This window comes from Ptiloglossa arizonensis, chromosome 1 (genome assembly GCF_051014685.1).
Source record: "Ptiloglossa arizonensis isolate GNS036 chromosome 1, iyPtiAriz1_principal, whole genome shotgun sequence".
Classification (NCBI taxonomy): Eukaryota; Metazoa; Arthropoda; class Insecta; order Hymenoptera; family Colletidae; genus Ptiloglossa; species Ptiloglossa arizonensis.
The window spans coordinates 30793473-30814194 of NC_135048.1; the positions used below are offsets into that span (position 1 = coordinate 30793473).

Genomic DNA, 20722 nt, shown 5'->3' on the forward strand with positions numbered 1-20722 from the left:
TATCCTTCTCCGAGAATACTTCACAAGGCGACGATTATTTAATATTTATAATTACGTAAAAGATAATCCCACAACGGTAAATGCTGTGAATCATGATTCTCGTCGAGGTGGGAATATGGAACAACAGAGGAAAGATCGTTCTCGTTCTCTTGTTCGAGTCACCACGCGGGACACGCCACTGGCCCGTTTATGCTTCTCGGAACCGGACTCTGGAAGCTCGCTGTCGGAATTGTACCGACAAACAGGATGGACGTGCAGTCGCGGTACGAATGGACCGTACCATGAATTCCGATGAGTATAATGTACCGTTAGCCGCGTTGCGGGACCCTTCACCTCGATTTACTTCACTTGGTTATTTCATAGACGAGATCCGTGCTCGGCGCCCAAAAGAGGCGCTGAGTCGTCGCTCGTTCGTGCCGCGCCACTTATCAAGGACAACCGTTTACGTCGCTATCGACCATCCTACCAACGATCTATGATGCGTTCGATCCTCGATTGAACGCCCAACCGGTCGATTGAAATTTAAATATCGACGAAATGTCTGCGCGCACGTCTGCTGTTCTTGTACGTTGAATCGACAGTGATTATTTATCTTTAATCCTCTACCGGATGTCGTTATTAATATTATTAAAGCAGCCGTTGATTCAACGTACAACGATTTTGTCGACAGTTCGCGGATCAACCATAACCAAGAGAAACGCAAATTCGCACGTGAACGTTCTGTGCCAGTGCCGTATGGGAAAGTGATAAATGGAGAAACGGGCCGGAGTATTAAGCCACGTTCCTGTGTGCGCAGTGCGCAATGCGCAGAACCACGTTCAAGCTGCACTCGACAGATGTCGCGTGTGGTCTCACGTCGCAGACGCGGGAACGCGGCTTTACGTGAAGCGCGCGCGACAAACGATACTTCCTTACCGCATGTCATCCTTTGTATCTATAGTTGTAATATGCAAGCATGTATTTATAATTTATTATTAGATTACGATGTATTGTATAAATGAATTTGTATCTTTAAACGAATTTCCATTAGCTAGAACATTTCCCAATACCACTGGACATCCTTCGAAGTCAATAAGACTTTATCAGAGTTTCACAAACGCGTATAAATATGTACCTTGGGTCCTAGTTTCAGCAGGTAACAATACTAAAAACAATGTATTTACAACTAGTGAAACGATTTTAAATTTATTTCGCAGTTTGCACTAAAAGCTTATGTCGAACAGCATACTTTTGAATTCTTTCTTATACCAGCGAAAGTATTCACGATCTGAAATACCGACTTTGTCAAATATCAGCAGTTTGGAGCGACCTCTTCGTTTAACAACAATGATTCTAAGAATTATATTGAATCAAACTACCAAAGTCGGTAAACGAAAGTAGTAAGCGCAGGAAACTCGTTCCCATATATCATTTAAAATTCTATAGAATCTATTAATTTAAAAAAATACTGCAAATGAAGACCCGATGCAAGATAAAGATGAATGCGATTAAAGTTCCTTCTATCTCCACGGTTATTTCTGCCAAGCAATTATACCGTCAAATAAAATAAGACAAAAGTCCGCTAAAATTGTATCTTGCAACATTTATCTTTCATCTTGTTTGAGCGTCACAATTGATTTTCTTTTCTAACGGTCGATAAAACAGAATACTTTTATATCTATGATCGATTGAAAGTAGAAAGCTGTTTCACGGATATCGGGGATGTACTATCGTCGTCTCGATAACAACGTATAAGCGAACATGAACCGTGTATCGGTCTTTTCTGTAAAAGCGTTAACGGTTACCACGAAGAGTCGTCATATTCAACAGAGAGTTACAGACAAGCTCGCTGTCAAAAATTCTATATAGGGTTTGGCAGGGCGCCGGCGCCGCTCTATAAATAGCGCGTACAACGCCAACCGCGGGTTGCGGCTCGTAGACAAAGTAAAGGGAAAGCCAGCGATCGGGTGCGCGCGACGACGATAGTAGTTAACGGTGGTACATTTCGCCGCTTTGTGCCACCTACTCGCGAATGTATATTCGGTTCTTCCTCTCAACATCGTGTGCCGATCAATTCGACAACTTCGCGCGCGTCAAGCTTACCGTGATCAAACGTTCTAACCATATCGTACCAAACGATCGCAAACATTACTGTCGATAATCGTCGTAAGATTAGAGAAAGAGATCGCCATCGAATTCGTCTCTATGCCGGTGTTTTCTACGTTTCGAAGACTAAGCTAAAATTATACAAGTGATCCGCGAACGATGTGCGGCGTGTTCGTTGACGCAATGGCACACTTTAAGATGTGACTTCTTCGTTCACGCTTCGATCACGTCAGCTGATCGACAACGTGTATCGAGCGAAATAGGTGATTATGTAAATTCTAGTTTAGAGGGGCCGTGGCCGTGCCTCGCGTGCGACGCTTCCCTTTATCTACCTACAATAACTTTCGCAGGCTATATAGTTTTCTAGCCGGCTCGTTAGAGAGAAACTAATTATACTCTCCTCGTGTCGAGAGGTTACTAACCAGACCAGACAACCCCTTCTGCCAGGCGCAAGAGCAGTTTCGAGACCCGCGTGGGCACCACAGATTCATTCGTTCACCCCTTCATCGGACATTTGTCCAGACCTAGACGGACGTTATTTAAAATAGAAATCGAAAAGAACATATTGTGGGTCTATTACATGCGATCGTTTCACAACGAGTTGAATGGAATTTTTCAATTCTTTCTTCGAATAACGATATTTTCAAATAACAAAATAGTTTCGTTAGTTTTTTTTATTAGTTCAAACACCGATGAAAGAATAATACTGGAAAAGATTATCGGTGGGAAATTTTTCTCTCGGATCGTCTAAAGCAACTGCAAAAGAAAATAATCGCTTGTGAGAGGTTCTTTGGGCTACGAATTGAGAAAATCTTCGAGACTTCTCGAACAATACAACATTTTTATACAAGGGACAAAGGGTGCCGAGCTACACAGCCCGTGAGACCCAGTTTCACGATCATAACTATGGAATAGCTATTTTTACACGACAATTCGCGCGTAAAGGTACGCCCTTGTCGACGAATCATTAGACCTCCCGCGCCTGTTTTAAACTTGCACTACTTGCGCTCGGTTCGGAAGCATATGCTCGCAGATAACGTACACCTATGGATTAAGGCACAGGCGAGATAATTAAAATTACAATGATTAAAAATAGAACATTCGTCTAAAGGGGAATAATTTACCAAATAGTTGATTATTTGTTTAAATTATCGAATTTTGTAACACAAACTATGGAAAACAAAAGGAACGCCAAAGCAAACAATCGATTAAATAAAACTATATATTTCGAATATATCGAAAAAGTATGACGAACAATTTCATTTCACGCACCGCAGCACGTTTGGGCTGAACTATGTATAATCGTGATCGTGGTTGGTACACGATTCGTACAACAAGTGTCCAGCTGTTGGCTGGCGTACACGCTTGTCCCACCTACGGTGGTTTACGCACAGTGTGTATATAGATCGCTTCGGTGAAACTGATCGTGGGCCAAGGAAGATTTCCCATCTGAAATTCGGTTCGCCGACTGACGATCTATTTTCTTGCGTGTAACGCGAGGCGCACCGGTATTTATGCCATTGATGCTAAACATCTCGAATAACTTGTGTTTCGTTCGCGCGTAAATCTATATAATTCGATACGAACAAAGGACGTACGAAAATAGAAACACGGTACACGCTCGAAGGACAATCGGTTCGCCTCGTCTGATTTTTATTAATTATTCATTTACATTCTCCCGAACACGCGAACGAACGATTGGATCGTACCCGGGTTTCTTCGATCCTTAGATCGGCGATCAGAATGGCTCTGGTGATGCTACCCTGTGATCTGCCATGGTGGCCAGCCGTGGTGAAACAACTGGATCGGGCAGCCACCTCTAGAAATTCTGAGGAGCTCTTGGAAGCGATGCAACGACTGCACGACATGTGCAAGTAAGTGCGACCGAACAATAATTTACTTAACGACGTGCCTGTTGCGGATAGAAGAGATATAGCGAACTCGTGCAACCAACGAGGCGCGAAAAGTCCCAAGGCCCGTGGCCGTTTTCTATGCACTCGTTAGACGCTACGCATTGAGGCCTGGGCACAACAAAGAGTGGGGGTGGGCAGACATTTTGCGCCTGCGCGGTTTTGCAACGAGTGCCGAGAAACGCATTCGATGCTGTACGCTTTACGAGGTTATCGCTTTATGCAGAATGACTTCGAAAAGCGGTTCAAAACTTTGCGTGCTCGTAGTACTCGTTACACCGAACGAAAAATGCTTCTTAAACAACACAGGCCCGCGGATCAATCCTTTCAGAGTAAACAGCTTTTATCTACGACAATAATGTATTGCGAGTTATCTATCCGCATCTACTCATTACTCATCGTAGGAAAACAGGGAACCTAGATTATCTTATCGTACGGCTTTCGTGTATAAATATTTACAGGATTTACTCGCTCAACTCGTTGATCAATGTCCATAAACATACTATCGGTGAGAATATTAATTCGATAAATCTCGGTATTCCTACCGTGAGCAACGAACAAACGCAAATAAGATAACTAGCACCATTAAAATAGAAAATTGTTTACCGCGAAAGCATTGATCGCCGGATCTATATTGACCGAGCATTTTTTGTTCGGTTTAGTCGGTACTATAGATCCGCAATGTTTCAAACCGTCTCTCGAACACCATGTACCGTGTACCTCGGAGAGTTCACAGAATATATTACAACATATGTCTTCTACCCACGATATTCAAGCTCCGACTGATCATCGTTCCACATACTAATGCGTATTTCAATTTAAAACCAGACTAATACTTTTCCCTCGCGGAGATATTAACGAACTCAATTTTTCTGCTACATGCTGTTAAAAAGATACGAGGAACAGTGCATATTGAAAAGGTATCCGATCAAAAGTATTTCTAAGTATCCGTAAACGATGTACCCCAATGCGTCACACCTGTTTACAACAATCACCCACATTTTATATATATATGTATATACAGTGCTGGACGAAAGTATTGGCACAGCATCATTGTTCTGATACAAGTGCTTATAACTATGAAACAAATTGATAAAAAGGAGAAATTTTTTAATACATTTATTTATTTATTATTCTAGATTATTATTTAACAGAAACAGTAATATAAATAAAGTGATATGCGAAATAATAACAAAAACATATTTATTGAGCGTTTTAAGCGTGGACAAAAGTATTGGCACATTATACAAAATTTAGTGTAGTTGTATCTCTCGGAAAAAAATCCGATTGTTACTTGATGGTATAGGTAGGGGATTCCCTGATAGTCATTTTTTCTAACAGTCATCCTTAAGTTCAGTCGATTAGCAACATAGGAAATATAACAAGCAACAATGTCAAGAAGAGGGAAAGAAACTACAAGTGAAGAGAGAAAAATAATATTAAATTTGCACAAAATGCGAAAATCTTATAGTGAAATAGCAAAAAGTGTTAATAGAAGTCGATTCACTATTAGAAGTGTCGTAAAACGATTTGAGAATCAATCAGATTTCAAAAGTAGGAATCGAAGTGGACGTCCCTCAAAGTTAACAGTTAGAGAAAAACGGAAAATTGTAAAGGAAGTGAAAATAAATTGTAAATTAAACTCATCGCAACTTAGAGCAAAGTTAAATGAAGAAAATCAAAAAGAAGTAAGTTCGAAAACTATACTGAGAGTGTTAAAAGATGCGGGATATTCTGCGTGTGTCGCAAGAAGGAAACCATACATATCCAAGAAGAATCGGAAGATGAGAAAAGAATTTGCAAAAGAATTTATAAAAAAGGATCCCACATTCTGGAATAACGTATTATTTTCAGATGAAAGTAAATTTAATATATTTAAATCAGATGGCAGAGTATTAGTTTGGAGAAAGCCAAATACGGAAATGGATCCACAACATTTACAAGCCACTGTGAAACATGGAGGAGGTGGAGTCATGGTATGGGGTTCCATTGCAGCGTCTGGGGTTGGCGAATTAGTATTCATAGATGAGATTATGGACAAATATGTATATTTAAATATATTAAAGGAAAACTTATTTAAAAGTGCTAATAAATTAAATCTCCCGCGTGATTTTTATTTTCAACAAGACCATGATCCAAAACATACTGCCTATATTGTACGACAATGGATCGTTTACAATACCGCACACACGTTAAATACCCCACCCCAGAGTCCAGACATGAATCCCATCGAACATGTTTGGAATGAATTAGAAAAAAGAATTAGAAAATATAATATAACAAACAAAAACCAATTAAAAGCTATTATTTTACAAGAATGGAACAATATAGAGCCGGATTTTACAAAAAAATTGGTAACTTCAATGCCAAAACGATTGAAGGAAGTTATCATGAGGAATGGAGGGCCAACCAAATATTAATTTTTAATTTCTAAGTACTTTCAATCATTTGTGCCAATACTTTTGTCCACGCTTAAAACGCTCAATAAATATGTTTTTGTTATTATTTCGCATATCACTTTATTTATATTACTGTTTCTGTTAAATAATAATCTAGAATAATAAATAAATAAATGTATTAAAAAATTTCTCCTTTTTATCAATTTGTTTCATAGTTATAAGCACTTGTATCAGAACAATGATGCTGTGCCAATACTTTCGTCCAGCACTGTATATCATATGTCTCCCGTGTAATTTACGTGTTTTGTACGTGTTCTTGGTTTTGACGGTGTACGCTCAAGACGTGTCGATTTCTTTCAGCATAAGCCTCGATCCCGAAGAGGACGTGCAAGATCCTGAGTTGTTCTCCGGATTGGCGACGTTTCTCGACAATGATCTCGACTCAGCGGAACGTGAGCAGGTCCTCGCTAAGACGATACCGCGGATGGTGGAAAGAGCAAAAGCTCTGAGGTCTTGCAAACCACCGCAAGGCTTGCACTTCAGCCTTCAGCAGCAAGGTGATTTGAACTGATTCTCCGCTTGTACAGAATGGACAGAACTGACCGCGATTACGAGCCTCTGTTGCTTTGCCTCGTGGGATTACGCCAGGGTGGCGGGCTGAAAAGTAAAGCAGCTTTTGGGAATTTTCTTTGAAGACGGGTATGTGAGTTTGTCGAATGTTTGTCCATCACTTAAAACTACATATGCTAAGTTACAAATCTATTGGATTTTATTTAAAAATTTTTATCTCTGCAAAAGTTACAGCCAATCGCGTAGAGCGCCTTGAGAAAGACCCGATCGACTGGCGGAAAATATATCCAATCGTTTAAAATAGAAAAACGTTAGTTTCACAACAGGAATTAGCACAGAATTATTTGTTATTTCTTCGACCGTAAAAAAAATTATTAAAGAGCAAGTTTGATGCGATAAACAATTAAATCGGTCTTCGTTCAATTCTTCACCGTTCCTTGAATTTTGGAGTGTCTTTAGAAAATAATACCGACTAAATTGTCATTTCACGAAAAAATAGACGAACAATGATGCGATCGATGAACAAACCACCTTTCCCATCTAGCTTCCCAAGGGGCTCCGCACGACCACAACTTGGTCGCAAATAAAAGTTGTTCGATAAAACGAAGTAGATTTGTAGCCGGTATACGTAGGTTTAGCTAATAGATGAACATTTGATAAAATTACATACCCGTCTTCAAAGAGAATTTCCAAAGGCTACTTTTATTTTTCAGCCGGTCACCCTGGCGTAACCACTTAATACGACACCGAGGAAGACGATATTGTACCCTATGCCGTAGGTGACTGCGTCGAATACAGCTACGCCTTCGCTTCGTCTTTGATCGCGAACGCGTTCTTCTCCACGTATCCAAAGAGAACCGCGAAAACTCATCCGACCTTGCGTGACTTCAATTTCACGAATTTCTTCAAGCATCTTCACAAGTAAGGAGAATCAGACCGAACGGTTAACGAGTAGCGGTAATCTTCAAACGTTGAAGATGCTTAACGAAACAAACGAACAGAGAAATTACGTTACGAACACTTGGTTGTTTCTAGCAACGGACAGAAAGCGAAACTGAAGAGTATATTTCACTACTACGATTATCTCGAAACGGAGAACGCGCTGGACGGGAAGCTGGTGATCTCCAGACAGGTGTGTTGCGCAAAGTTACTCCACACGCGTTGAAGATCCTCCCGTTTCTAACGTTCCTCCATGATTTTCAGGTGATGACATCGAAACAATGGCTGACCATCGAGGACTGGTTGGAAAGCAACGTTCCCCTCTGTCCGTTGATGATACGCCACGAGGGCCGTCTAGAGCGAATCGAGCCTGAAACAAAAGTATTGCGCGTTTGCTTCGCGAGCGCGAAGTTTGGCGGCGGCGTGCTTGACGGTGATGTTACGCAAGAAACTGTACATGTAAATAGTTGAAACCGCGTGCGAAACGTAACTTCGATCCGAGTACAGTCCGTAGTGGACACGAGATGAAAAGAAATGCTAATCCGAACATCGAAGGGTGCACCGTGACGCGACCGAACGGGCAACGAAAAATTATAGTAATTTGTTTGTTGTCTTCAGATAGCAACGCATCCCGAAATGCTCGCGGCGATACTATCGGTCGAGTCTCTGGAGGACAACGAGGTATTAATCGTCGAAGGAGTTCGACACGTATCTAGAATAAACGATCCACGCAACAGAGCGACGTTCGAGGGTCTACCGAGGCCGAACGTTGTGAGTAAATGGAGTTCATCGTTCATCTCGACTCTGTTTGGTCTCTGTTTAACGTGTTCTCGATTCGGATACAATACTCTCTTCGACACGTCGCAGGTGACAGTGTGCTGCATCGACCCCGAGGATTACTCGAGGTTGCCCCTGTCGCAATTCGAGGAGGACAATATACTTCGGGAGATGAACAAATCGCTGCTGGGATTTCGGCAAAGACGCGTCCCGAACAGTCCCACCGATCCTGTCAAATCGGAATTAGATCCAGACGGAGCAGTAAGTTCGCGTAGATTATCACCAATCGGGGAGAGCTTCAGCAGCACTCCTCCGGAGACGGAAGGCGAAGACAAAGCTTTGTCCATGAGCAAAGAAGGTGCAGCAAAAATTCGACCGAACGTAATTAAACGTCGTGAGAAATTGTTATCGATTCTGTTTTTCGTTTCAGGGAAATCAAAGTTGAACGAACAGAGTAAGTACGATATTTTAACCGAAGTTCGTACCAGGCCAAACGGTAAATCTGTGAGACCACCGAGTCCTCATAAGATGTGCAAGGACGCAAGTTGTACCAATAGAAGGAGCCGGTTTATCGTTCTCGGATCGAGCGGCGAAGTTTTACCGGTTACGCGAAAATCGCTCGGTCAGATGTCGGTTTACAGTAGCTGTAACAGTCAGAGCACGGATAGCTTTCATAGCGCGAAAGATATCATTGACGAAGATCCCGGTAGGCGACACTCTCGACAGTTTTACAAACTGTTCTGAAACCGTGATGCTGTTACACGTTGTAATTTGTAGAAGAAGAAGAACAGAAATTCAGTAAACGCTACAGCGGTCAATTGGATACCCCGGAGAGAAGAGGGAATTTTGCTCAACGTCTAAGGGATGCTTTGAAACGGGAGAGTACAGCTACCGGAGCTACTTCGTCAAATACATCGTCCGGTGAGAGTAGCTACGCGGTAGGCATTAGCGTGTCCGGAAGTCATGTTTACGATCAAGACATTAAGTAAGAAAGCTCACGTAAATATTGTGAAATTTAACGTTTACAAGTTTCTGCGATTACGAGTGTCTCCGCGTGGATTATTTGTAGGGTAAAGAGAGGAGGTTCGAGAGGTTTCGTTCTACGAGACGAAACCGTGGACGAAGAGTTTTTGAAAGAATCGTTGGAGGCTGAACAAAAATGGCTAGGTAGATTTCGGCAGAATCAATCTACGCTTCAAAGAAGGGATACAAGCGCTAGTAGTAAATACAGTTTCAGTACCGAATACAATTCTGGCAAGTGTTACGGAACATCATTATAGATAACATGTTTCGTTAGTTTCTATATATAAATGAATTGGACTTATCTTCGTACATGCAGATTTTTGTTCGGAGCTCGAAGAAGTTTACGAGCAACTAGCGAAATGGTTGGAAGATCCCATAGCGGCGGACGAATCTCGTGAATTAGATGCAAGAGACAGGGCAGTAGTTCGATTCGCGGGCTCATTGTTAAAGAGAGCCCTCAGTGAATCATTTGCTGGTGTTCCAGTTCAAGAGGGCGAACCTCAACCGCTTATTGATTCTGTCGACGCAAATCAAAGGCATAAGTTAGCTTTGGCCGTGAGAAGTTTGAGTTTAGAGCTAGCCCGTCAGAAAAATAGGAGACAGCAATCAGTAAGAAACAAGTTGCTTTTTTTTTTCTTTTTTATTAATTGAAATTATCTGATTGGAATAATAGCGTTGCAAGAAAAGAAAAAGAATAATATTATAATAGATCGAAAGCACATAGATTGATTATCAATTTTTTATTTTTCACAATTATTGTATCAACGAAGAATGAGAGACAAACTAAAAACTAATGCTCCCCCAGATAATCTTTTATACATAGCCAAGTCTCATCAGATCATTACGATACGCAGGTCTCTGAGTCTGAAGGCGTAGAATATTACGAAGACGCTTTAAATAATCATACGATATCGAAAGAGGTAAAGGATATCCAACGTAGAAAACTTAGGACGGTAACATTTACATCCGAAGTTTTTCAAACATTGGTCGATGACGAAACTACCGTGTATCTATCTAATCCTGTTTCTTTAAGCGCATCTGGAACTGTAATGGAAAACCTTGCGCAAGAATTCGAATCGCATGTTACATTTAACGTGAGCAAACTTGTCTTACACATATGTAAACTCTGTTCCGTAAATGTAATGCATGAACCGATACCACAAATTACTCGCCAGAGCCGTTGCTTGTTAAGTACTCTTAAAGCTTAACTGTTCCAGCTTTCTGGTAAAAGCATTAAAGATTGATGATTTTTTACATATTAACGACTCATTGCATGATGGATAACAAACATATATGCTTCTAATTTAAGGTATTTTAGTCGTACCTCTAATGACTAATGATTTGTCTCTCATTCTATCTGATGTCTTCTACTTGTACACTTTATAATCGATTTTTAACTTGTGTTAATATAACTTTCCATACTTTCCACAATAACGTTGCTCCAAATTAGCCAATTTTATATAGTTACTAAAATGTATTTTCAATCGTAACTATTTTGCATCGTACGAGACAAAATCATTATAATTAGGTTACTTCAAATTTACTAACACAACTTTTTAGATACCAAGAGACAGTAGTCCTCAGGCAGGTGGATTATTACCTGTTGCTACTGGTAATTGGGGATGTGGATCCCGACTAAAAGGAGATCCCCAATTGAAGCTTGTTATTCAGTGGCTTGCCGCTTCTTTAGCAGGTGTACCAAAATTAATGTATTACACTGCAGGAAATCCAAGCTTATCTAAGGTAGTGTAATATCTAACACCATACTAATTATTTAGATATGGGAAACTTCAAGTTTGTAACATCCACAATATATAAAATAGAGAAATATATTTTATTTACTTTGAAATGATTTTTCAGTTAGATACTGTGAGTAGAGTTCTCATGGATAGGCATTGGTCGGTCGGCGATTTAGCCGCGGCAACATTACGATTTGCCTTACAAACAATTGAAGAAAGAATAGAAGGAAGAAATACTTTATTCGAGGAAATAATTGGTATGGATAAACCAAGTCCTTAGCCCGACTCAATGCTGTCTGTTTTGGTAGATGTACTCGCTACCATGATTGAAGACAGCTTATTGAATACATAAAATGATTACCAAAGAAGCAAAACAAATGGTTGCGCCTCTTTTACAATTGGTGAGAGCAAAATCTACTATAAAGGTTGACTATAATAAATGTCTCAATGAGAGAAGGGTAACAGTTACAGAAACCTTTAGTTTTTGAAGATTTGTACGAGTCAATCTAGAAACATCGATCTCTGTGGTTTGAATGTTTCATATCAATGCAATATCAAACAAAGCCGCACAATTCAGTGTACAAAAGAATACATTAAAATAGAAGTTGAAATTTCAATACTTTTTAGCAAATATGTTATACGAGTGAAGTCAAACAAAGAAGACGTTGATACAGTTGTAGCGAAATATCGCGAATAACTGTATTATGATTTCCTGGTGAAACGTTGTCACTTTCGTCACAATGGAATTTATACAGGTTTAATAGATTAGCCACACAAAGAGTCAATTCTGATTTACGTTTATATAAGATACGTAACTTGATACAGTTACCTGCAATAAGTAATGAGGCACAATATATTACACTATATTTTGTACAGTATAATACTTATAAGTCGTTATATATGTCGGGTCAAAGCATATGTAATAACTGAATAGATTTTTAGAAAAAGATTTTTAGTCGTATTTTATAGGCCGCTTTTTTATATCAAGTATAATTTATACAAAACAAATTATGTAAATAATAAAAATGAAATGTATAAGGAGAAAGTAACGTGGCCTCTGAAAGTATAAGAGTTTACAAGAAAAAACGTATCGACTATAAGACGTCTTCCACTACGAAAACGTGTAAGTGTATCTGTATCTACAACTTGTATACTCTCAGTGTACGTTTTGTTTTGAGCAATATTATGTATAACGTGTTTCAAAATTCTTTATATGTATGTTGTGTACTGGGAAAAGTATAAATACAAAGCACGTATCAATAAATTTATATCATGGAAATAGAATTTGATATCCTTATCTGTTCAAGTAACAGATTTTAAGATCTTTTTCAATTAGATGTCAACTAGTACAATAATGTAATCGATTTTTTACTTTTATTTTGTCAGAAGTACAATATCTGTTAGAGCGTTAAATTTACTCACCAATTAACTTTAGTGCTCTGAATTCTTCAAATTCCGAGAGTATTTACCATAATTTAAGGAGAAAAAAAGACGGGTTCTAAAAAAAGCAATGGGTTCTATTCATTCATTACAAAAAAAGACTTCGCAAACGGCGACCCACACCTTGTTTATCGTACAAAATATTAAATTTGTTAACAAACTGATTCATATTATTGCAACCTTTTGTTATGATACCAAGGTAGGTCATCAAACTAAAGTCATTGCATTGCTGAAAAAGTTAATAATTTAATACATTAAACGTGTAAGTAAATTATTACTTTAAAAAGTGCACTGTGCATACTCACGTTATAAAAATCAGCTTTGAATTGGGGATTATTTAAAACTGGTAATCTGTGACCTAAAGAACAAGCTGCTCTTAAAACTTCATGGTTTCCTTTTAATTCCCCACTTTGTACTGCTTGTACATATTTGAGAACCAATTTTACTCTTGAATGCAACATTTTTATAGCACTGTGCTGTGCAGTTAAGTGCTCAGCAACTGTACATTGTTAGATTAAAATTAGTTTATCTTTTTATTACTTTAGGCATTGGAAAACAAATAAACATGCATAATATTACCCAATGAACTCTCCCCTTGATCATTACTGCACATTCTTGCTACATGATCAACGCCAATTCTTTCAGCTTCCTCTGTTGCCAATGTATAAGTTAATAGAACAAATAACATTGTAGCTTCTCCATTAACCAAATCAATCACTGATTCATACATAGAAACGGGTAATTGCTATAAAGAATAATGAAGTTTCATTAAAATGTAAGTATTAGAAAACATTAAGCATAAGTACATACATCAGTAGTTTTTGGTCTTGGATCAAGTTTCAATAACACAGGACTTTCATTGATTTCGCAAAGTTGTTTGTGTACTCTAATATCCCTTTCATTGGGCATGTTGCCTGTCGTATACCATCCCAAAAAGTCCATTTCACTAAAAACTTGTTTAAACTGTTCTTCTTTAGTGTTGTAATAATCTCTGTCAATTATAACATCATCTCCGATACATGTAAACATTAGTTCAAAGGAATTCATAATTTCAATATTACGTCCCTTTTGTTTACCAATTAGTGCTCCATATACTGGAATGTATTTTAACAGTTTAAATAAATTAATAAAATATACGCACTGTGGAAAAAAAATTGAAAACAATTTAAAAATATACCTAATTGGTCTGTTCCTTCTTGAGCACGAAGCCTAGTCCAGTGTTCACTGACGTTCATTATAACAAGTGGATGGAGACTGATAGAAACAGATCCAACAGTGCCCGAGGATGCCATCACTTTGACAGTACTGGGAGGATTCGTTGATGTGGTAGGATTTTTTTCAGAATTATCATCATCGACTTCCATTGGTGTCTCCGTTGGAGCCGCTGCATTGTTTTCGTCAACCTCCATAATATTTAATTGTTCTGTTCGTTTGTAATTTACGAAACGTATATAAAACCGTTAATTGAAGTCCACGCGATACCTCGTGAAGAATATCACTCGGAATCTTTATACAATATCTAATCAACACGAAACTGAATCTTTTTGTTATGATACTATCAGTGTACCTCCTTAAGTAACACAGATGTTCGAAAAAAAAATTTTAGTTTAAAGTCATGATATGCATTTCTCCGCGATTATGTTCAATCGTATGTATATTATTCAGCCTGTCAAACTTATACGTATATAAATACACACATTCATCTGTAAGCAGATCTACACGATACACTTTCAAAATAGACTTTGTGAGGTAAACTATACTATAAATTTGTAGAGACAGTTTACACCGAGCGTTTAATACGCATACCAACTACTTGATCCTTATCAAACGCTTGGTGTAAATAATGGCGTACAAAATTAGTACTTTAGTACCAGTTAGTTCGATACGTCTAGATATGTCTGAAAAAGTATATTGAATCAAAATATGCGTATTACTCGTCTTTGCAGTACTGCAACATTCGTGTATTTTAAAGACAGTTAAATTAAGGTTAGGTGCATTCGTTCGTGTTTCATAACAATTACATAGCTGATACGAATTGAATAAAATATAAATCATAAAATGATATCTTGCAAAGAAAGGCAAATTTGTAGAGGATTATGTCAAGCACATAAGACGTTATACATTTATATACTTTATTTGTATCATAGTTTATAATAACTTGATCGTTTAATGTAAACGTACCGTTGTTCGTTGTAAACGCAGTCGAATTAAATGCTTAGTGTGCACCATTTTAGTCCACGTATCAAAAATCAGTACGGTGTAAACTATACATATAAGAGTTAGTATCACACTGCACCAGACTGGTGTACTGAAAAATACACTAGGATCTAATCATAAAGTTGTAAAATCACTGTTGGATACAGTGATTTAACGAGATATTCTTGAAAAGAAGCGATTTGAAATTATATATTTATTCATGGTATTTATATGAAACAATTATAAAAATAATTTTAAAAACACAATTAAATGTTCGGTTGAAAAAATTTAATTTACTGTGCTCCATTGACAGATCAAATTCTACGAAACTACGAAACAGAAAATTCGCGGTCCTTGTTATTGTTCCATATGAAGCGGATTACTTCAAGTGATCATGCGTTCCTGAGTTCGATACATGATACGATATTGTACAATTTGACGTTGGTTCATTCTTGTTCATTGTAAATTAAAGATTATCATTCGTGTCGCTGTGTAATTAATTAAATCTTCGGTATAGAATACTGCATCGATTTTAAGTAAGTATGTGTAACGATTACACAATTCACGAAAAGCATTTCTAGGTTAGATGGAATGGATCTCGGTTAATAAAGGGTGCAGTTGATTATAAATATCCAGAAATTTGTGACCATCCTTGCCAAAGCTGTTGGAAGATATCAGGCGGAAAATATTTGTCTCGTGTCAGGTGCCGCTTCTTTATTATATTTTTCAAATACTATACTTTTCTGATTTTTCAATCTATCCATAATATTTAATCGGACAAAATATAAAATCAACTGTACCCTAATTAGATCTACGTAAGAACAAAAAGACAATCCTTTGATGATCAGACAAGATTTATTACAAGATATTACCTAAACAATTATTTGAAGTTTTTGACGGTAAAGAAGTATTATGCAGAATTAAAGGTATCAAGTTTTCCTTGGGGGAAGATTTTGCTTGTACTATTAATATTTCACCATGATGGAGAAGTTTATAGAAATCTACCAGCTAAAAGGAATATTGAAAAGTTTTCCGAAGAGTATGAAGTTTTGCTTTGCATATGGATCTGGTGCATTCAAGCAATTAAACAACCAGTCCAACAATATGATGGATCTTATTTTTGTTGTTCGTAATGCAAATCAATGGCACGCAGAAAATTTAGAACTTAATCCTAAGCATTATGCTCAGCCATTGAGGATTCTTGGACACAGAGTAATTGCTAATGTGCAAGACAATTGGGGCTCTAAAATATATTATAATACATTGGTTAAAATGGCAGGAGGATATACCATCAAATATGGAGTGATTTCAGAAGTTTCGTTAATAGAAGACTTATTAGATTGGAACGATTTATATTTAGCAGGAAGGTTGCACAAGCCAGTGAAAGTATTAGTGGAACCAAGTGAACAATCTCAACTGCCTACAGCTTTGGTACAAAATTTACATTCAGCCGTACATGCAGCATTATTATTACTTCCACAACATTTTACAGAAATTGAATTTTACAAAACTATAACTAGTTTATCCTATAATGGTGATTTTCGGATGACTTTTGGCGAAAATAAAGATAAAATTAGCAATATTGTTTTGGCTCAACTGGCACAATTTAAACAATTGTACACTCCGATTTTGCAACATTTTGAAAATTATGTGGATGTTCCAAAGTCAGATGAAACAAGTGTCACTTGCCATCAAGATACAAATCCGGAGACAAAAATACATCATTTGAATCAACTACCTAGAACACCACAGATTAAACTTGTCAGAGCATGGTCACAGGGTCCAAGATCAAAGGATACAGAGGATTGTCTGCGTGCAATTGCATATGATCCTGAATGTGGCGAGATACTGGAAGAATGCTTGAAACAAATTGTATGGAGATCTAGTATTACGCAAAGTCTGAAGGGAATTTTTACTGCTGGACTTATGAAATCTGTTAAATATAGCGGATCAAAAATAATGAAGATGTTACAAACAAGTCCACAGACAAATTCATTTCCGAAATTAGAGCTAGAGCACGGTCAAATGAAAAGAACAATAGAAAGTGTAAAAAACGAAGCACAGTCAAAGGAAACAAACAAGCGCATAGAGTAGTTATTACATCCCTTTTAATCATACCTTAATTCTGTCATATGTACAATGTTTCATAGTGCTGTGTTCTAAATAAAGTTATTTAGTCAAATTGTGACTGTTTTTCTTAGGTATTATTTAATGCCTTGATGTTTTAAAATACTTTAACAAAACACAATGCAATATTCTTAAGATTGTTTATAACTATTACTTATTTGGCAGACTAGAAAGATTAGCACTTAAAATTAAACATCGCTATATACGTTATGTCTTACAAAATATTGTTATGTGTATGCTACAATTTATCTCTATCAAAAATTAAATTTGTGATACTTTCAGCGAGTAACTAAATCATGACAACAATGGATTCTGATTCCGAGAGTCAGGACAGCGACGACGGGCGACGATTTCGTTTTGAAGCTACCCGCAAAGATAACGTTCACCCAGAAGCAAAACTAGGGAAACAATTGAGGTCAAAGTCAGAATGTAAATCTAGTTATGACGACGTAGAGTATAAAGATAGAAAAGAAAAATCTAAGCACGACGGCAGTAGAAGAGAACATAGATCTTCTAAAGAGCAAGACGTAGATAATAGGGATCTCAAACATGCTGCAAAATATTCAAAACATACTCATGAGTCGAGAGGTTCGAGACGCGAAGAGAGTAAAGACTACAGAAGTGCAAGAGATGTCAGTATAGATTCAAAAAATTCTGCTTTATCCTCGAAACGTAAAACAAGGGATACAAAACGATACAGAGATCAGGATCGGGGCGAGCATCGTAAACACAGGTCTCAAGAACGATCTCATAGTAGAAACGAGGAAGATAGATCCCAAAATGACAAATATAGGAACAAATCTCACGAGAAATACAAGCGTCACTCTCGCGATAGAAGTCGTGATAGAAGCTACCAGTCGCATAAACCAAGATCATCGGATCATGGCAGACTTCGAGGAGAACTTGAAAGACACAATTCGCATAAAAGAGCGTTAATAAAAGAAGATGTAGATCAACACTTACAAGAACCTTCCTCACCTAAAAATGCAGAACAAGGTCGTACTGACAGTGAATTACTAACAAAAAGAGATTTGTCAACAGAGAGTCAAGAGTACAAAGAATTAGACTTATCTGAATTTGATGTTTTATCAGAGACAGATGAAAATTTGTCGGATGGTTCAGATATAGGAAATAGGTGTTCATTTTCGAGGCACCATAAGACAAAGACGAAAAAAAGAAATTCGAACGACGAGTATGAAAATTCAACGAAAAAGCAAGCGATAGAAAGCGAACACTCGGAAGGCTCGCCTAAGGTAAATGCAAGGAAGAATGATATATCGTCTGGTTCCAGTAATAATAATCCTGGTGCCATTTCAGATTCCGCATTAGGTATCGCATCACCTATATTGACGGAAATAACGGAAGATGGTATAAATATTGTTGACGAAAGATGCAAACCCGAATCAAGAGAAAAGACGGTTGATTTAAATAGTAAGGAAGAAAATTTTAGTTCTATTGAAAAACCTTCCTTGCGTCTTAGTAATTGCGATTCTCCAAAAGCAACTGAAATTTCTGCTGTTGAAGAATACTCTACGTATGGACTGATTTTACCATCGCCATTAATAGCTGATTCTTCCAGTAACATAAAATCAGTAAAAACTACAAATTTCATAGGACCTTGTTTGCCAGAGAATAATACGCAAAATGTAACTGAAAGATTTGACATTGATGGGACAAGTCACAATGATCAAAATGATTTAAGTCAAGAAGATTCCGACGCAGATTCAGATATGATTTTTGGTCCAGCGTTACCACCCCATTTATTAGAACAAACATGCAGTAACGAAACAAAAACAAAAATCATAGGCCCCATTCTTTCAAATGTCATAAAATCCTTTGATAATGACGAAATAGAACGAGCAGAGTCTGAAAACGAAGACGCAATCGGCCCGTTACCTGCCGATCATCCAGCATTAAGAACTAGCAATGTGTATAAACAATTGGAGCAAAGAGCACAACAAATTAAAAATGAACAAAAGGACGAGGTAAAATGAATTTTAATTTGTACACCTGATTGGGGTGTTAGGCAATTTCTCTTTTCAACTTCCAACAATTTGAAAAACAAAATATAATGCTAAATGATTTTAGGACGATAGTACTTTAAATCAGCGAGAAGAATGGATGACAGAATTACCTCCAGCACAGGTCAGTAATCTAGGACTAACAACACGAAAGTTTCGCGTTAGAACAGGCCCAGATATGTCCGATAGATCATGCTGGACAGATACTCCAGCAAAGAAAGCTGAAAAACAGAGGCAACGGGTAAGCGTGATATAAATTTTCTTTGTTTTGCCTGTGATTGTTAAAAATTACAAATAAAGTTATAAATGCTTTGGCATTTTAGGAAGAGGAAGCGTTTTATAATTTTAAAACATCGACTAGAGAGCCGTCTAAAGAAACTCACGAAATTGAAGGTGGGAAAAGTAGAAAGCGCGAGAAATCACTCTTAGAAGTACATCAGAGCAAACTTGAAAAGAGAAAGAAGGTATTTGTGTATTGACGAAGTCATGGTTTAGATAATTTAACAGATTAATAATGAATAGAATATACATTTCAGAAAGAAGAGAAAGAAGCAAAATTAGCTGGGCAAACAGTTAGAAGACCATTCGACAGGGATATTGATTTACAGATTAATCGGTTTGATCAAACTCAGAAGAATGCTATTATAAGCAAAGCACAATATCTTGACGAAAGGTTTTCTCATGGAAAGATTTAGTACGATTATAGTAAATTAGTAAGATTTTACGAAAATAATAAGTTTTGCGCAGTGTACATTTGTAATTTGGCTCACTGTAAGCGATATTGCTAATGAGTGCCTTCAACTACAAATGAGGTAATTCGATTTTCATTTACAACGAAATCGAATTCTCTTTTTTTTTTAAATTAATTTTTTCCACTTGTTCAATGCTTAATGGTTTTATTGATTGTTCATAATTATAGGTGGTATTAACATTAATATTATGAAACACCATCCTTTCGAAAACACCAATTTCCACAATATATATATGTATATGTATATGTATATGTATATGTATATGTATATGTATATGTATATGTATATAGAGTGCATTATGGTGTAAATTCGATTAATTACTCTCAAAATATGTATGAACAGCTGCGTTTTACATAACTTTTTTTTTTATTGTCTTTACTGAGAAACCATATCGATTTAAATCTGTATTGTGTATGTACATTACACTATTGAACTGTATACTTCGTAAATGATCGTTCTTCATGCCTGTGATGTATATATACGTGTAATATTCACCTATTGTATCATAAAACACTGTAATCCAGTAAGTAATCAAACCTCACATAAGTAGGAAAATGAAACCATAAAAGACATACATTCTACGAACTTTGAAAACGAAATACGCTTCTCCTTTTCTGTTCTTGTATCACAGAATCAACTTATCTGTGATAATAAAAAAAATGTTTGGATGTATTAAATTTTTAGTCCAGTGTAAACAGTTATGATTGCACCACGTGTACTTTAAATATACTTTTTATGAAAACT

The 20722-nt window shown here is 37.3% G+C and overlaps 4 protein-coding genes across 14 annotated transcripts; 3 read left to right on the plus strand and 1 right to left on the minus strand.

Moving 5' to 3' along the window:
• The first annotated feature begins 1942 nt into the window (after positions 1-1942).
• LOC143150746 (uncharacterized) lies at positions 1943-12735 on the plus strand. 5 transcript variants are annotated; one of them, XM_076319218.1, is made up of 15 exons: positions 1943-2348; positions 2436-3959; positions 6755-6951; positions 7744-7885; positions 8000-8096; positions 8168-8362; positions 8522-8674; positions 8771-9038; positions 9111-9386; positions 9458-9665; positions 9750-9934; positions 10020-10312; positions 10558-10797; positions 11264-11446; positions 11564-12735. In XM_076319218.1, the coding sequence occupies exons 2-15, from the start codon at positions 3829-3831 to the stop codon at positions 11720-11722; spliced, it is 2727 nt and encodes a 908-aa protein (XP_076175333.1). In that variant the 5' UTR covers positions 1943-2348; positions 2436-3828; the 3' UTR covers positions 11723-12735. The 5 variants fall into 5 exon arrangements, 4 of the variants coding, with proteins under 4 accessions (XP_076175333.1, XP_076175326.1, XP_076175355.1 ...); XM_076319211.1 differs by having other exon boundaries at positions 3816-3959; positions 11564-12734; XM_076319227.1 differs by lacking the exons at positions 1943-2348; positions 2436-3959 and adding an exon at positions 4793-4915.
• On the minus strand, positions 5027-15159 carry Csn6 (COP9 signalosome subunit 6). 4 transcript variants are annotated; one of them, XR_012993193.1, is made up of 8 exons: positions 14060-14841; positions 13693-13976; positions 13462-13627; positions 13188-13381; positions 12865-13111; positions 8040-10220; positions 7635-7944; positions 5027-7051 (listed from the first exon to the last, which is right to left on the minus strand). XR_012993193.1 is itself a non-coding variant. In XM_076319358.1 (6 exons), the coding sequence occupies exons 2-6, from the start codon at positions 14289-14291 to the stop codon at positions 12971-12973; spliced, it is 1017 nt and encodes a 338-aa protein (XP_076175473.1). In that variant the 5' UTR covers positions 14292-14305; positions 15064-15159; the 3' UTR covers positions 11664-12970. The 4 variants fall into 4 exon arrangements, 2 of the variants coding, with proteins under 2 accessions (XP_076175473.1, XP_076175472.1); XR_012993192.1 differs by lacking the exons at positions 5027-7051; positions 7635-7944; positions 8040-10220 and adding an exon at positions 11664-12271; XM_076319358.1 differs by lacking the exons at positions 5027-7051; positions 7635-7944; positions 8040-10220 and adding an exon at positions 15064-15159 and having other exon boundaries at positions 11664-13111; positions 14060-14305.
• A 300-nt stretch (positions 15160-15459) lies between these two features.
• On the plus strand, positions 15460-17260 carry LOC143150799 (phosphatidate cytidylyltransferase, mitochondrial). The gene is made up of 2 exons (XM_076319354.1): positions 15460-15589; positions 15660-17260. Exon 2 carries the CDS (start codon positions 16057-16059, stop codon positions 17170-17172), a length of 1116 nt encoding a protein of 371 aa, XP_076175469.1. The 5' UTR covers positions 15460-15589; positions 15660-16056; the 3' UTR covers positions 17173-17260.
• On the plus strand, positions 15485-20703 carry LOC143150779 (uncharacterized). 4 transcript variants are annotated; one of them, XM_076319291.1, is made up of 5 exons: positions 15485-15614; positions 17488-19190; positions 19294-19467; positions 19550-19690; positions 19763-20703. In XM_076319291.1, exons 2-5 carry the CDS (start codon positions 17502-17504, stop codon positions 19919-19921), a joined length of 2163 nt encoding a protein of 720 aa, XP_076175406.1. In that variant the 5' UTR covers positions 15485-15614; positions 17488-17501; the 3' UTR covers positions 19922-20703. The 4 variants fall into 4 exon arrangements, with proteins under 4 accessions (XP_076175406.1, XP_076175416.1, XP_076175431.1 ...); XM_076319301.1 differs by lacking the exon at positions 15485-15614 and adding an exon at positions 15653-15781; XM_076319316.1 differs by lacking the exon at positions 15485-15614 and adding an exon at positions 17039-17168.
• The last annotated feature ends 19 nt before the right edge of the window (positions 20704-20722 follow it).

What these genes read in the sequence shown, in the direction of transcription:
- LOC143150746 (XM_076319218.1), top strand. Translation starts at nt 3,829, where the DNA reads ATGGCTCTGGTGATGCTACCCTGTGATCTGCCATGGTGGCCAGCCGTG. An exon ending in CGACTGCACGACATGTGCAA is followed by an intron (nt 3,960 to 6,754) that starts GTAAGTGCGACC and finishes GATTTCTTTCAG; the next exon opens with CATAAGCCTCGATCCCGAAG. An exon ending in AATCGCATGTTACATTTAAC is followed by an intron (nt 10,798 to 11,263) that starts GTGAGCAAACTT and finishes ACAACTTTTTAG; the next exon opens with ATACCAAGAGACAGTAGTCC.
- LOC143150799 (XM_076319354.1), top strand. Translation starts at nt 16,057, where the DNA reads ATGATGGAGAAGTTTATAGAAATCTACCAGCTAAAAGGAATATTGAAA.
- LOC143150779 (XM_076319291.1), top strand. Translation starts at nt 17,502, where the DNA reads ATGACAACAATGGATTCTGATTCCGAGAGTCAGGACAGCGACGACGGG. An exon ending in AAAATGAACAAAAGGACGAG is followed by an intron (nt 19,191 to 19,293) that starts GTAAAATGAATT and finishes AAATGATTTTAG; the next exon opens with GACGATAGTACTTTAAATCA. An exon ending in AACTTGAAAAGAGAAAGAAG is followed by an intron (nt 19,691 to 19,762) that starts GTATTTGTGTAT and finishes TATACATTTCAG; the next exon opens with AAAGAAGAGAAAGAAGCAAA.
- Csn6 (XM_076319358.1), bottom strand. Translation starts at nt 14,291, where the DNA reads ATGGAGGTTGACGAAAACAATGCAGCGGCTCCAACGGAGACACCAATG. An exon ending in AGAAGGAACAGACCAATTAG is followed by an intron (nt 13,977 to 14,059) that starts GTATATTTTTAA and finishes AATACATTCCAG; the next exon opens with TATATGGAGCACTAATTGGT. An exon ending in TCAAGGGGAGAGTTCATTGG is followed by an intron (nt 13,382 to 13,461) that starts GTAATATTATGC and finishes AACAATGTACAG; the next exon opens with TTGCTGAGCACTTAACTGCA.